General features: G+C 40.3%; 1 protein-coding gene across 1 annotated transcript in view; it reads left to right on the forward strand.

The window, feature by feature from the left end:
• The window catches only part of MEP1B (meprin A subunit beta), a 30,120-nt gene extending 16,920 nt beyond the window's left edge, over nt 1–13,200 (forward strand). The window contains 9 exon segments of the mRNA XM_063323995.1: nt 557–775; nt 2,700–2,852; nt 3,623–3,838; nt 6,332–6,799; nt 8,531–8,713; nt 9,172–9,203; nt 9,294–9,370; nt 11,807–12,008; nt 12,953–13,200. Coding sequence (XP_063180065.1) covers nt 557–775; nt 2,700–2,852; nt 3,623–3,838; nt 6,332–6,799; nt 8,531–8,713; nt 9,172–9,203; nt 9,294–9,370; nt 11,807–12,008; nt 12,953–12,970 — 1,568 coding nt within the window. The 3' untranslated portion in view covers nt 12,971–13,200.
• The last annotated feature ends 2,001 nt before the right edge of the window (nt 13,201–15,201 follow it).

Genomic DNA, 15,201 nt, shown 5'->3' on the forward strand with positions numbered 1-15,201 from the left:
AATGGACCAGAATATAGTTACTGTATTTTGACTAATTTAAAACATTTACAACTTTACCTTCCATTGGGTAGTTAGTAATGGTTCTTTGCTCATACTCCAGTATGTAAGTTAAATTCTGGAAGCTTATCTGATGACAACTCTAACGTGTTTATTGTGAGCTAAAATGACCAGCAATCAAACATCAGAGAACACAGATCAGAATCAGGGGCGCATTACAGCTGCAAATTGCATTAATTTGAGTACTGAAACAGTACATCCACTTTTGGGTATCACAAGGCCATCGAAGTTTATGGGTAGTTTCGTGGGGAAAAGATTTCTGATAGCAAAAAGCTTTCCTTCATCCAGCAGAAGTCATTGTGTTGTCTTCCAGTGGCTGAAAGAGGAAAGTAAATAACTCTAGACTAGAAATAATATAGTTTTATGGAGTAAGTACAAGTAAACAACTACAAAAAAACTACTTGGGGATCTCATGGATTCTTTGTCACTTCAAGTCTGTACATCAAAACTTGGTCCTCTTGGGCAACGAACAATCTTTCCTTTTATTTTTCCCATTTAGGTAAAGATCATAATTTTGACAAATACGATGATAAAACATCAGACTCCCTGAATGTTCCCTATGACTATACTTCTGTGATGCACTACAGCCAAAATGCATTCAGGAATGGAACTGAACCCACCATTGTCACTAACATACCAGACTTCATGGACGTTATAGGACAGCGAATGGATTTCAGTGATTATGATCTCCAGAAACTGAACCGGCTGTACAATTGCGGTGAGTTTCTCCATTTCTTTTAAATTTTTTTGCTTCTGGCATTTGAAAGAAATGAGGGTGATACATACATGCTGGATTCATCCAGGCACAAGTGAAAGAGATGCTAACATATTTGGAAAAGTGAATTGTGCTAAAACCACCAGAAATAATGGTACAGCTCGAAATAACACAGCCCTCCTGCAGAAACACTGCTGTAGCAGAGTTTTCCGTGCCATTTTATCTGACCTTTAGTTAAAAACCAGCTTCACTCAGCAGCTGATTTTTGTTCATCTCTTGGGTGGCTGTTTAAAATGTGTGCTTCTGCACAAAGCTTTTTGTTTTTTCCCCTATTATTCTGCAGCTGTTGCTCAGACACTGTACAGAAATGAGCATCTTTGCTGTGGCTATCGCACCTACTCTGCTCTCACACAATCTGTAAGGCAGAGTGTGTTCACGCAAATGGGATACAGACGCTGTTAGGAAGAAAATGTGAGCTTTTTAGATTTTTATTTTTAGTTTTAAACACAGCCTCTTACAAAAGTGGTCAAAAGAGTTATTTTGCTCATGTGGGATTTATGTTAGAAAGTTGAGTGAAGGTAAGAGACAGAGAAATATAGATAATCCTATTACTAAACTGGAATATGATTCTGTAATTATGAATGCATCAAATGTGCCCTGGCACTCAGATGAAAACTTTTACTTTGCTGCCTCAGTATCCCAAGTAGTGAGTACTGGTTTACAATTATATTTTAAGCTTCATTCTACAGATACCTTAAATAATTAATAGTTACCTTAAATACCTTCTTGCTGACACCCTAGCTGGGTTTTTTTCTTTCTCCAGCGGTCAATATAGCATTTACTATGAATTTTTTTTCTTGTTTCTCACAACATCATACCGATACTGGATCTTAAAAGATATCAGTCATACAGCACTTCTGATACCCTTGCAACCTCTAGAGGGTTGTTAGCTTTCTATAAGGACAGTACAAAACATCTCATCAGTACAACTGATTTGGCAGCAGTTCATGCTCAAGTGCTTTCCTGAGCTACAGCCTAAGTGAAGCATTTGGCATGCCATTGAGGTTGACTTTTCTGATACTCAAGGTCCTTTTTGTATTTTATATATAATTTGAAAAGCAATAATCATGAAGCATTTTATTAACTCAGTTGTTTTCAAATCATGGCCAACGTTACACAGAGCTCAGACATGGTACAATGAGAAACGCATCTAAGAATAGGGATAAACCTGGACTGTGTTTTTCCTCACCCACCCAAGGTTTGTTTCTGACAGAGGAAATGTTTCATGCAGTGTTTTCCCTTTACTATTCAACTGCACAGTCTTCCTTCACTTAATTTTTCACTTGTTATATGCAAGGCACCTTAAAAATTTGTATGAGATATCCACTGGTCCCAAATGTACCTTTGCCAAATGTTTTTTTCAATTCAGCATTTTGAAAATCAGGGTTTGCTTATTGCAATGAAATAACTTCTGCTCCACTGTATTTCAAAAGAAGCACTCCAGCTGATTCATTGGTGAACTTTTATCAAAATCTGTGGCCGCGTGTGGACTGGCCCAAAGTAAGCAGAGAAATAAACGGGAAGTCTCAGGACCTTTTGTGTGTGTGAAGGTTGGTGGGTTGGGGCTGGTATTAGTCTACCTTTTATAAATAAAAGATGTGATATGATGATTAACTGGCACTCTCCTGTGCTTGCTAAGTGCCCAGAGTGGTCCCAATGACATCTTATTAATGTCAGTGTTAATCGCCAAAAGCTTTGAGTTCCTGAGCATTACACCTATGAACCCTGACGGTATCTGGAGCCGCGGATTATTTGGTGTTTGCATTTAGTCTTTCTCTGCTCTTGGCTTTGTACATTCAGAATTAAAATGTATGTATGTCGTGTAATAGGGATTCACAACTTTTTTTTTTTTTTTTAATTGTTATAGCCTCCTCCCTAAGTTTCATGGACACATGCAGTTTTGAACTTGAAAATATATGTGGCATGATTCAAAGTTCAGATGATAACAGTGATTGGCAGCGTTTGTCTCATGTTCCTGCTGGGCCAAATACTGATCACACTAATATGGGAGAATGCAAAGGTATGAGAAAAGACTGTTCTTATCTCTCTGGGAAATATTTTCTGCAGAGGCATGTGAACTGACTTCGATTTTCGCCCTGTTCTCTGTTTATTTGTTGACAGTTTATTTTTTAACTAAGCAACATAAATCTACATACTTAGGGACATCATGTGATAAGTTCCATTTTCTGCTTGTTTGAGAAGATTGAATGTCCTTATCTCATTTTATCTGTTTTCTAGTCTCAGTGTCACATCCTGACATGAGAACTATACAAAATGTTCTAACCTATGGGACAGGCTCCCCAGAAAGTTTGCTGCATTTCTGAATAACTGTTCAGTAATTATTTGGAAAAGATTAGGATTTAGAAATCACGTACATTATCACGACTCAGGTGAAAAATTAATTGAGAATATGGAGAGTTTTTTCTGAATCTGTCAGAGGAAACTTCATGAGTTCAGGAGTTTAAACTAGTCCTCTGAAGAGAGTCAACTGTGAATTACTGGCACTGGGCAAAAAGTAGCCCATGGGCAAAAAAGCCCATGCTTTTGTGTACAAATTGCTAGAGACAGGCAAATGAGGAAAAAAGTTGCAAGGAGAACAGTTCTGCCTCTGGAGAATGTGAACTGGTAACAGTCCTCAGTCTGAGGATTTGTACAGGGTCTGGCTTACGCTGACCCGGACTTGACCACATCTCCTAGTGGTGTTACAATACAGTGTAAAGAATACAGCTACACCAGGAAAATTTTGTTTCCTCTCTCCTCTACTGTTCATTTCTCATTGACTTTTGACAGATTCCGGCTACTTCATGCATTTCAACACCAGCGCTGGAGCAGAGGGAAGCACAGCTATCCTGGAGAGCCGAATTCTGTATCCCAAAAGGGGCTTTCAGTGCCTACAATTCTATTTCTATAACAGCGGTCATGAAAGCGACCGGCTGTATGTTGGGGTCAGGGAGTATACTTCGGCTCACCCGAATGGTACTTTAAGACTCATTGAAGAGGTAAAAGGTATGGGATAAAATTGCATTTTGGTTTAATCTATACTTAATATCCTTTTCAAAGTAGCGGGGGGAAATATTGTAGCAAAGTGACTCACCTCCTAGTGTTATTCATTGGCTTCTTCTCTAACTATGTAATTGATTCTCTGCTCGTGAAATTATACTTGATTGATGGATCCTCAGTCAGCCATTTTCCTATAATATAATCAATTACCGCAAATTACAAACCCTTGAGTTATCAAGATAGATAGTTTTCTCACCAAAATAGCTAAAATTCCATGAGCGGTCATTTTAACTGTTCTAGAATTACTGGTATCAATAGCAACAGATGAAGTTGGTTATTAGGGTAAATTACAATGAGTAAGAAAATAACATAAAGAAATAGAAAGTATAAGTGCCCTGGAATACCTAACATACCAGTTTAAAAAAGATAAATAAAATTCAACTTACTTTTAAAACAAAGACTGAAATGACTTAAGTGAAATATATGGGCAGCAGACCATGATTTGAGTTGCAGTTTGAAGAAAATTAAGTTACTGTGGTTTTAGGAGCCAATGGCCTGCAGAATGAGCAACTGAGGTCAGTTAATGGACAAGAGTCCTTTAAGCTAGAATTGCCAGACTCACGTTATGATTAAATTACTTTCTCAAATACTTACCTATTACTTGGTCTCCATTACAGCTACAACTAGTTCTATCTTCTGATTACATAAGGGTCAGCACAAATTCTTTTACTAAATAAGTATCAAGTCCACTCTTCCTTTAGGCTCAGCTGCTGCTGCTATCTGATTTTCTTTTCCTTTTTCCACTCTTTTCTTCACCTTGATGCTTTTGTCATCCCTGTGTGCCATCAGGAATCCTTAATCCTTAATAAAAGGGTCAGGACTGCTAAGGCAGATGTAGATTTCAGATCAACCTGAGGCCTCTCAAACTCTTTCAAACCCTACTTTGAAGCCAAGATTAATTTCTCCATACTTCAGCCTTCTTCACAAATACTCTTTCATGTATATTAGGTCCTGTCTCCCATTCCTGCTTTCTCAAGTCCATGATTTCCTTTAAAGTCTCTGGTCTCGTATGTGTGCTCAAATGGGCACTCTACTTTGACAGTCTCTGGTAAAACTTTCAGGAACGGTTTAGGATCATTTTTTCGCCCAACCTGTTTCAATTGTCTCATGTGACAAGTTACCCTCACCAACGCAGTCAACAAACTGGAAGAAATAGTAATACTACAGCCAGAAATAGTAATACTACAGCCTTTTCCAGCCACGATCTGACGCCCTGGCTGAGCTGCTCGTGGGTCTGCACCGAACCACCACACTTGAGGGGCTGAGGGACAAGCCCTGACCCCTTTCTACTGGTCTGTGGCTCCCTCCTTGGAGCAGGAGAGGCTGCGGGTGTGGGACGTGTTACAGCACAGTAGCTGATCTGCTCATTGAACATGCGGCAGAAACCCCAGTCTTGCATATAATCTCTGCAGTTCAGAAAAACTACTTTATGCAGAAGGCAATTTAATGGGAAAGAATGAGGTGCCTTTGTTCTTGTTTCTGGGTTTATTTTTTTTCCTCGTAATAATAATGGTAATGAAAAACTGCAGGAAATTGACACTCATATCTGAGATCCATTGTGATGTGTTTAGAATTGTTAGGAAAGCGAAGCATGAGTTCTGTACCTGGGATTGGCACTGCTTTTTCCATAAAGGCAGCTGGAAGTCTGGCCTGATGAGCAGGTGAACATAAACCAGCCAGCCAAAGAAACTGTTTTGCTGCACATACTATTAACAAAGGGTGTCCTACTCACACTTGCCTTACAAGGCCCCTGTGCAGAGGTCTTTGCTTTTGTGCACGCTGCTCTTGGAGTCAAGTGGAATTTGCTAGTGCAGGCATTTTCGGATGCAGCATCAGACTCACACTGAGGTTTTATCACATTAAGTAGGTTTTGCAAATGACTGGCTTTAATTTGAATTTAGTACCATTAATCATTTGATGGGTGAATAGTGCTTTTGCATAGACAAACTTCTGACAAGCCATTTAAATATACAAAAACAAATGAATTAACAAATCTTGTAGTTCTAGACTCCCAGAATCCTCTGTAGCATTTGTTGTTGAGACGTTGTTATTCAGTTATTTGAATATACTTTGCTGTGATTTTTTTTCCTTTTAATAACACAGGTAAAAGCCATCTTTGTGCATTTAATTATCACAACATTTACACTAATTTAATGCAATGTTCTTTAAAAATATAAAAGAAAAAGCAGACTTTAAAACATTAACACTGTTTTCACTCAAATTAAAGATCTGCAATGCATATTAAATCTGTTGGAAAACTGAATTGAGAAAATGTGATCTTGCACTGAAGATGTAACCTCTACAGGAGAAATATTCCATCACGTCAGTGCCAGTGGAACTGAGAAATTCTCACATAGCGTTGCTGGGGGGTCTGTAGACCTGTGTTTGACCTAGTTTGACCATACTGCTCACTCAGAAACCCCTACCCTTGTTTTTCAGGTTCACCTGAGAATTACTGGCAGCTCCATCATGTTTCTTTGAATGTCACAAGTAAATTCCGGGTTGTGTTTCAAGGCGTGAGAGGAAGCGGCTTATCAAATGGAGGCCTCTCTATTGACGACATCAATTTGTCAGAAACTCAGTGTCCCCACCATGTCTGGCATATCAGAAATTTCACACATCTCCTCAATACAAGTCCAGCAGGGGAAGCAGGAAAAATATACAGTCCACCTTTTTACTCTAGTAAAGGATATGCTTTTCAGGTCAGCTTGTATGTAAATGGTACCACTGATAACCCATTTAATTTAGGAATGTACTTGTACTTGATTTCTGGAGCAAATGATGATCAGTTGCAATGGCCCTGCGCGTGGCAACAAGGTACCATGATTCTGCTTGACCAGCATCCTGATATTCGTCATCGGATGTCAAACCAAAGAAGTATAACAACTGACCCTCTGAAACTATCAGGTTAGTTTAAATCACATGTGTTATCTGGTACGTTTAAAATACAATCAAAAGATAAGGAGTTAAATTTTCTCTTTGTGTGAATTAGTGCAGGTTTTTTTAGCTTCTGGAATGTTTTATTTGATTGCAGCAACAATGTAATTGATCCACAGACAAGAAAAAATTGAACATACAAGTAGGTTAAGCTGGGACCCTGGATCTCAAAGTTGATTTGCATAAGAAATAGGTGGATGATCCACTCCTAAAATTTCTTTTATATGCTCTGTGAAGATGCATTTCTATCTATCTGCTTTAATGAGAATGGAAGTTTTCCAGAAGGCTTGAAAAGAAAAATACTGAATTAACAATACGCACAGTTCATACCAGATAAAAGTGCAGCTATTAAACAAATCCCCTCCCTCGTTGTAAAAGGTACAGTGGTGTCAGCGCAGACCTCCAGATGGACAAAGTACTGATTCATATTGCATAACCTCTTCTCATTCAAGGTATGAGACGATAAGGAGCAATTGTCCTCAATAAACTCGGAAAGGAAGCAGTTGAGTAAAGATGTAACTCTGAGAAATGGTGAGAATCTCTATAAAGAGAGAGATTAAAGAAAACCCCCATATTCATCATTGGATAAAGATTAGATTTAAGGCAAAACTACTTTCTGCATCAATATAAGAGTTTTGCCCAAAGAAACCACCTCCACCACTTAGAATTAGTTTCCTGGGCTTTCAGACTGTAACATTAGTCAAGAAAGGAAGGCACAAAAATGTATAATTCATGTTATTATTTTAAAAATTTTATCGTTTACATTCATTTTTCTATGACACTGTCCACATGAAAACAACATGGGTAATCTAGAAAGACTAAATGTCCTCCCCTGTAAATGAAAGATGCATCACACCACGTGCTCCAAAGATGGTTGCCTTTTTCCGCGTGCTCTCTGCTGTTGTGGCCGCAGTGCTCCACCCTTTTCCTTCCCTGACCCTGTGGACATGCAGTCAGTTTGCATTCTGCTCCTTCTCCCTTGTTTATTCAGATATCGCTAATAACTCCAGATTCCCAAGAGAAACCTTGTAACTCCCATCCTTTCTCTAACCAGCAGAGGTGTTGGAGCAGGCAGTTTCTTCTCCCTCTGTCAGATACTTTCACAGATAACCAGGCTCAGCTTTGAGATTTAGAACAGGGTCTGATGGAGGGGACATCAGTGGCCTGTGACCATTCAGGTTGTTTAAGTACCCTCTGCCCTACATCAAGAGATGCTCTTTTTTGAGAAGCACTGAATTAATTCATTTTACAGATGATTCATGTGCTACTCATCTTCTTACCCAGTACACTTTAAAAGAACTAAAAAGGAAATACAACAGTTTTTCAACTAGGTCTCCAATAACTTCATCTCCAGCAGGCTCCTTTCTACATAATTCAGGCCAAACCAAGCCATTGAAGATCTCCATTGTCTCGTGCATCTCACCAGTGTGGAATCTCAGGCAAAAAAAATCTACAAAAATAGTAGGCAGGTTCAGAATTTCTCCTACTCCATGAGTTTCAGGTAATTTATTGTCTTCTCCATGTTCATGATATCCATGAGCAACTAAGCAGAAGCAGTCAAAGCAGGACACAGTCTGTCTTGGTTGTTGAGAGAGGCCTCAGTACCAGTTCGCAGCAGAGATTATCTGAGAAGGAAGGGACCCTATTGAGAAAGAAATCTAGAGTGGTCCCACACTCACATTCAGTTAATTTTTTTTCCAGATTCCTCATCAACGTATTTTTGGGATAGGCCAGATAAAGTGGGATCCACAGCATCTTTTCCCAATGGAACCCAATTCAAGAGAGGTCCAGGAAGTGGAACAAACACCTTCTTAACTCATCAGAGACTTAGAAGCCGCAACTTTATTAAAGAAGATGGTGTTTATATTCTTTTAACAATGGAAGGTATGTAAACATAGCTGATATTCTTTATGATATAGTAAACATGGAGGGTCACACACTTACTAAGTCACTAGTGCTGTAGATATAAATACACATGATGTACTTTGCAAATGAGCAGTTTTGAAACTACACATGCATCTGAAGTCAAATCATACGTTTGGATAAATTTGTGGGTAAGTACATGCACTGTATAATTCCCTCATCTCGTATTAAGGTATATAAAATGATGCAAATCCTGTGAAAATTGTTTTGAATACAGTACTGTGAATAAAATTGCCTGTTTCTGAAAAAATCTAGAGGACATTTCCAAAATACTTCATGCTCCTGAAAGGTAAAAAAGACTATTTATCCGTTATAGCTGTGGACAGGGTCTTTGCTCTTCGCTATTAGAATTTATCATTAGAATAAGAGGAAAAATAACATGAAGCAAAGACCTTTTTTCGTGTGGTTTTCTCATGCAGACATATCACATCTACTATCAACTCAGCCAAGTGTTTCGCCCACCTTTGTTATGAATACGTCCACCACGCCTACCACCACCACAACATCTCCTGTCACCCCGTCCAAAGAGCCAGACACAGAGGTTCCCAATTTCTGCCCAGACAACCCTTGTGAAAATGATGGTGTCTGCGTTGTTGTAGATAGAGAACCTGTGTGCAGGTAACTGCCTTTATTCACTCTCAAATGCAACCTTAGGATGGGTAGTGAAAGTTTCTAGTAGAATAAATGTTTGTTCCTAATGAAAGGAAAGACAAACTGTAGCTGATTAAGGCAAATATTTCCAACTGCTACTGCGAGACTAAACTTATAACCAATTTGTGCAACAAAGCCCCTAACCACGGTGTTTGACCATTTTGAAGTACTCTGCTTGATTTCCCAGCAAATTATATTTTAAATGTATTTAGCATTTTCAGTAACGTATTAGTCCAATCTTATAAAATGGACTGTACATTTCCTTAGAAGTCCCCATAGCAAAATTTGTAAGAGTTAAATATAAATGCCGTTGAAACAAAATAGCATTTATATCAGTAGAAAAGATGATTAATACTTCACAGGCAGGAAGCAGCATAGACATTATTTTAGAATTTGATTCAGAAATATTGTGTAGTGTAAATTATGGCTATGAATTTTGAAAGTGTATTTGCTTGCCTTTGAAACCAGAGACGAAGGCTGAGGACTAAAAAGATTGTTTGCCCTGCAAGAAAATTAGTATGAACTTTTATTTAATTATCTGTGGATACTTTTATGTAACCCACCCGGCTGATCAGCATTGTTCCACCTCTCAAACAAGCTCCAGGGCTGAAGATAGTAACCTTATGTGATGTTGTGCCAGGGCAGGTAGACCAGGGGAGTGCTGTGAGGCAAACGTCTGAAGGCCGAAAGCAACGAGAGTCAGGATGACTCATTAGGTGTTGTATCTCCCCATTTAGAAACCTTTCAAAAAACAATTCTTGTGCAACCCATCAGAAGCAGGTCACAAATACGAGTAAATGTCAAGAAGCTGTTCTAAGGCAAAAAAAAAAAAAAAAGTTATGCTTAATGTTATGCCTGATTTCGAAACTGTGGAAAGAAAACATTTATTTTCTGAAATCTCTGGGCTATTGGAAGTTCTAGTGCCTATGTGACCTACTTTCCATCCTAGAGAAGCGTGTGACCAGCAGCCAGTTTCTGCTCTGAGTTTCTACTGGGAAACGAGGGGGGATGTGATACGTAACTCTGTTTAAGCCGAATCACATGAAGTCCCCAGCAGCCAGTATCTTTGCAGTGCACTGAAAATGGACTCATTTTCAGGGCTGAATGTATAGGTCTGACTAAATGGCTTAGAGAGGAACTAGAAAAACAAAAACATTAGGAACAACCAGGGTTAAAAAGATAGGGCAGGTGCGCGCTCAACAGCACTGCACGTATGGTTTTTTACAGTTAGATCATTGGGACCCTCACATGCTCACTATGAAATGTTTCATAGTGGATAGTGATGCTGGATAAGGTGAAGGAATCAAAGCCGGGAGGTTGTTTTTAGTCCTAAACCCAGATGACAGCTAGGATGTTAATTTCTTTTCTTACCTTCTTCTTGGAGGAGGGCAGAGGCAGCTCATACCAGTTCTTCAAATTTGAGAACAAACCCTGTCTGGCAATGAGAAGGTCTGATCAGAACGTACCACATGTACTAGTGGAGAAGTACTGAGCAGGGAAAGGGGAATGTGGTGGGAACATCTTCAGCCAGCTCAGTCCCAGAACGGGGGAATTCCTGCAGCTAAGCTTTGGTTCAGTGGCTGGCTGGTCAGAGAAGCCTTGAGAGTCCGGCCTGGGGTCTCCACCCCATTTATCTCATAGGTTCAAATTGCTGCATAAGGTGATACTAGAATTAAAAAAAAACAAAGAACACGTGAGGAAACAGGTGGATGAAGTTTTCTGGCGGGTAGTAAATGTGATTTGATTGGCTAAAAATAGCAGTGTAGAGCTTCTGGACCACTTGCCCTAGAAGCTTATTCAAATCCTTCCTCTAAAGACTTTTTAAAATTGACTGAGTAAAGAAGATAGTAGGGCTTTGTGCAAAAGCTGAGCATGACAAAAGGCAGAGTGGCATCGGTATATGGGACTAATTAGTATCGGTGGAAGAAAATATTACATGACTGTGGTCCTAGTGACAGGTATCAGTTTTGTGGAGCAGAAAGTGAGTTTTCTATCAACAGACGTGCTATAAACTTCAAGGAGAAGGAAGCAGATAAGTGAACTGAGTGATCCAGAGGGCACCTCTATCGGTAGCAAAAGATGACCATTCTGTAGCAGCACCTCTATAGATCAGCTGTGGCCAAGCATTAAGCAGTCAAAAGGATAAGGACGGTGCCTGGGTTTTCTGCTAAAGGTTGTCTCTGAAGGCATGACCTCTAAAACAGCAGGAAGTTGAAAGCACATGCAGACGTGTAAGGACAATAGGCCACTCAAGACAACTTTAAAATAAACGTCTGCTTTAAGTAAACTTCATTATGCTTTGGGATATAGAAACAGTGCATCAGAGATGATGTTTATTTTAAGTAGCCCTTTTCATGCCTTTAACTTTAGGTGATACCACACATTTGTTCTTTTACTTTCTAGATGTCCAGCAGGTGACAACTGGTGGTACATGGGAGCAAAGTGTGAAAGGAAAGGTTCGACTCAAGAAAATACTGTAATAGCTGTTTCTTCAACCATAGCTGTATTTGTTGTAATGCTTATTGTCACTATCACAACCGCGGTGTGCCTTAAAAAGAAATACAGCAAAGGAAAGAAAAATGGTGAGAGCCGGCATCAAGCAGAAGTAAGTATTTTTCTTTTTTCAACAATGATATATATGTATTTACTAAAAATAAACAAATCCAGTAAAAGTGAATTGCAGGATGTCACATTTTTGAAGTCTTAAGACTCCAGCTTAGGAATTAAAGAGCCCCATTAAGTGCTGTTAATTTATCAAACACCAAAAAGCCACTTAATTTAAAACCTGTTCTCCTCCTCCACCCCCACCACTCTTATCGCCCTAATGGCAGCCTACATTGAGTGGGAGAGTGTGAACAAAGGGGCTCATTTTCAATATGTAACTAAATGATGTCTTCCAATTCATGGACTTGTATTTCATCTATTACTGAATTTTCTACTGAAGATCTCCCCTTAAAATGCCTGGGTATGGTGCTAAAAAACCCAACCCAAAATACCAAAACAAAGAGCAAATGTAAAAATCAGTTTTCCTATTCAATGACCATTTTTTATGCAAGGAACAAAGTAGCCATGGAAATTGTGGCTTGAGGAGAATTACAAGAAGACAGTAGGTTAAAGCTATCTGAATGACTGGATCGGGAAGGTCATGCAGTGAATAGCAGAGGCATTTGGGCAGGTTTCGACAGGAAGTTTGGAAAAGTCTCAGGCATCTGGACTCTTAGTTTAAACAGAGACTTGGTCTTGGAAACAGAAAGAATGACATAGCTTAGAGGGACTCACAAGGCACAGGACAAATTTTGTAAGCAAACTGAAGAGGAATGGCCTTCCAGAGAGCAGACTTCCATTTTGAATTTTGTCCTAATATTCGTTATGTGACGTCCTGTTGAAGTGCAGTACCTCTGTAAAAAGCCAGATACTTGACTCTGTTACTTTATGACCTTCAAAAAAACTATTTCATCCTCTTTGTAAGTAACATTATGCACGTATTTCCCTTCCCTACACATTTTTAAGATGCAGGATTTTGTTTGGTTTGGTTTTTTTTCCATTTAGAATGAAACAAACTTCTGAAGATAATACAAACCAACATCAAAGACACAAGATGAACATCACTTGAAAACCACAACCACGTCATCGTTCTTTCTGTTACTTTTATCTCAACCATCATGATAAAGGTTTGTAAAGTCTGGAAAATAATTCATCATCTGGATAAAATACTGTGCTAAAGTCATTGAAGTGTCTGACAGTGTTGTGTGTCGCCACGCAATGGAGAAATATGGAAATATGTTGTATGACATCCTTGCCCTGTCCTTTAATTCTATCTGAACATGAAGAAAACATTTAAAACTGCATCCCAGCTTCCAATCAACACAGTGGATTTGCTATCTTATCATGATACAGTTGTCTAAAATAAATGGGAACTGGACCCTGTAGTCACAGGGTAGCCAGCGGTTCTGAGTCCTACAACAACTGTCAGTCAGTAGTGTGAGGATACGTGGAGTGTGGGAGGGTGTGGGTCATTAAGTTATTTCGTTGTGATCTACTCACTATAAAAGAAATAACAAGTAATGAGGTAAGTGGTAAATTAACCACACAGACACACGAACACTAATGAGGAAGTAACAACAGACACAATAATGAGGACCCAGAACACTTCAGCTGCTGATTGATGGGCCATTAAAGGAACTACTCAGGCAGAGCCTTCAAGAATGTCAATCTTTAACTGATAGAAAGGTGGAAACATGATTAACATGAGTATTATGGGATACTTGAGGCAGCTTGGGATATGGGTATCAGAAGATGCTTGTGGACTTGTATAAAAAATGACTATGAGATGTATAGGGGAAGGGCCAAAGGATCCAAAGGAAAGGTGAAGGATCACGGTCGATCGGAGAGGAACTACTGTGGGAAAATGGTGCCAGCAACTGGAAAGACTGGCCTGCAACAGAGATCTCTGTGACAATGACCAGAGAGGACACCACAGGTCTTAGGGCCAGTGGGTTTAGATATGAGCACATGAAGGGACTGGCATGGGCTGTAGGACTTGTAGGTCTAAATGCCAGTGACTGGAGGGTCTGGTGTGTGCGTAGGTTGTATGTGTGTTGGAAGGTCCAATCGCCAGCAACTGGAGAAGAGACCCATGGGCACCAGAACTGTAGGTCTTGGTGACAGCAACTGATGGGATCAGGTTGTATGTGGATGTGTAAGAGGTCAAAGTGCTGGCAACTGGAGAGACCTGCGTGCATTTATATTTCTTCAGCAAATTTAATCCTCTGTGTGTGCATGTATAATTCACTAGCAAACTTCAAGCTGGACTAGCTGGTGAGTTGGAGGAAACATTTCCACATCTCCTAGACTCGGTCTGATCCAGTGATTGGATAAGGGAGCCCCGGGTCCAGGCATGGATATTGGGCAGCCTGAGAGCTCCGTGCTAAGATTCAAGGGATCTGTGACTGTGGGAACGCTTATGGGATCAGTGTGTGAGCGCAAGCATCTGTTCCAGTATCAAGCATCACATTGTTCTATCTGGCAAGTAGGAGGTGACCTGCATACCAAGTTAAAAGCCCCCAAGTCCAAGCATGGATATTAAACAGGTTTGGAGGCTGTGCTAATGTTCAAGGGGGTGCGAATGTGGGTGTGCTTATGGATGTGGAGAATGAGGGCGCATGTGTTTTCACCAGAGAACCTCCATTGTGATCGGCTGGAGGGGAGGAAGAGGATGGGGCTGTCTGCACTTGTGTGTGTTTGAGTAGCGTTATAGGCAGCTGCTGCTACCCACTCCACGCTGCTCTCTGTGTGTGCAGCAGTTTGTGCAGCCAGACGCGTTAGGGACCTCTCTATGTGTGTGAGTGTCCCTTGGATGCACATTCAACCTTGCTACAGGACAGACCTGCAGGCAGGAAGAGCAGCAGCTGCATCCCTGGCACTGGGATGGAAAGATCACCCGGGACCTCTCCTGGCTGGGCACATTGCCTGAGGAGGAGGGATGCCGGATCTGCTGGCTTTGGTGGCTCCCTTAACAGCCTTGACGAGTAGGGCTACAATTCTGTGGGATTTGGAGAACAGAGTGGAAATAGGAGAAAGGCCAGAGGAAGCAAAGTGTGCTTCCCTGAGGACACCTTGCAGAGGAAGACGGCAATCACCATGGGCACAGATCACCACATTTGCAGTGTTTTGGAGGGGGCTGCAAGAGACAGGAGTGCCAGTAATAGAAATGTCAGGTCACACCAGATGGTTGGTAGACTGGTATGTGAATATGTTCACATTTAAAGGTCAGCAGCTACTTTGATTCCCGGGAATGG

Source organism: Chroicocephalus ridibundus, chromosome 2, assembly GCF_963924245.1.
Source record: "Chroicocephalus ridibundus chromosome 2, bChrRid1.1, whole genome shotgun sequence".
In the NCBI taxonomy this organism is placed as follows: Eukaryota; Metazoa; Chordata; class Aves; order Charadriiformes; family Laridae; genus Chroicocephalus; species Chroicocephalus ridibundus.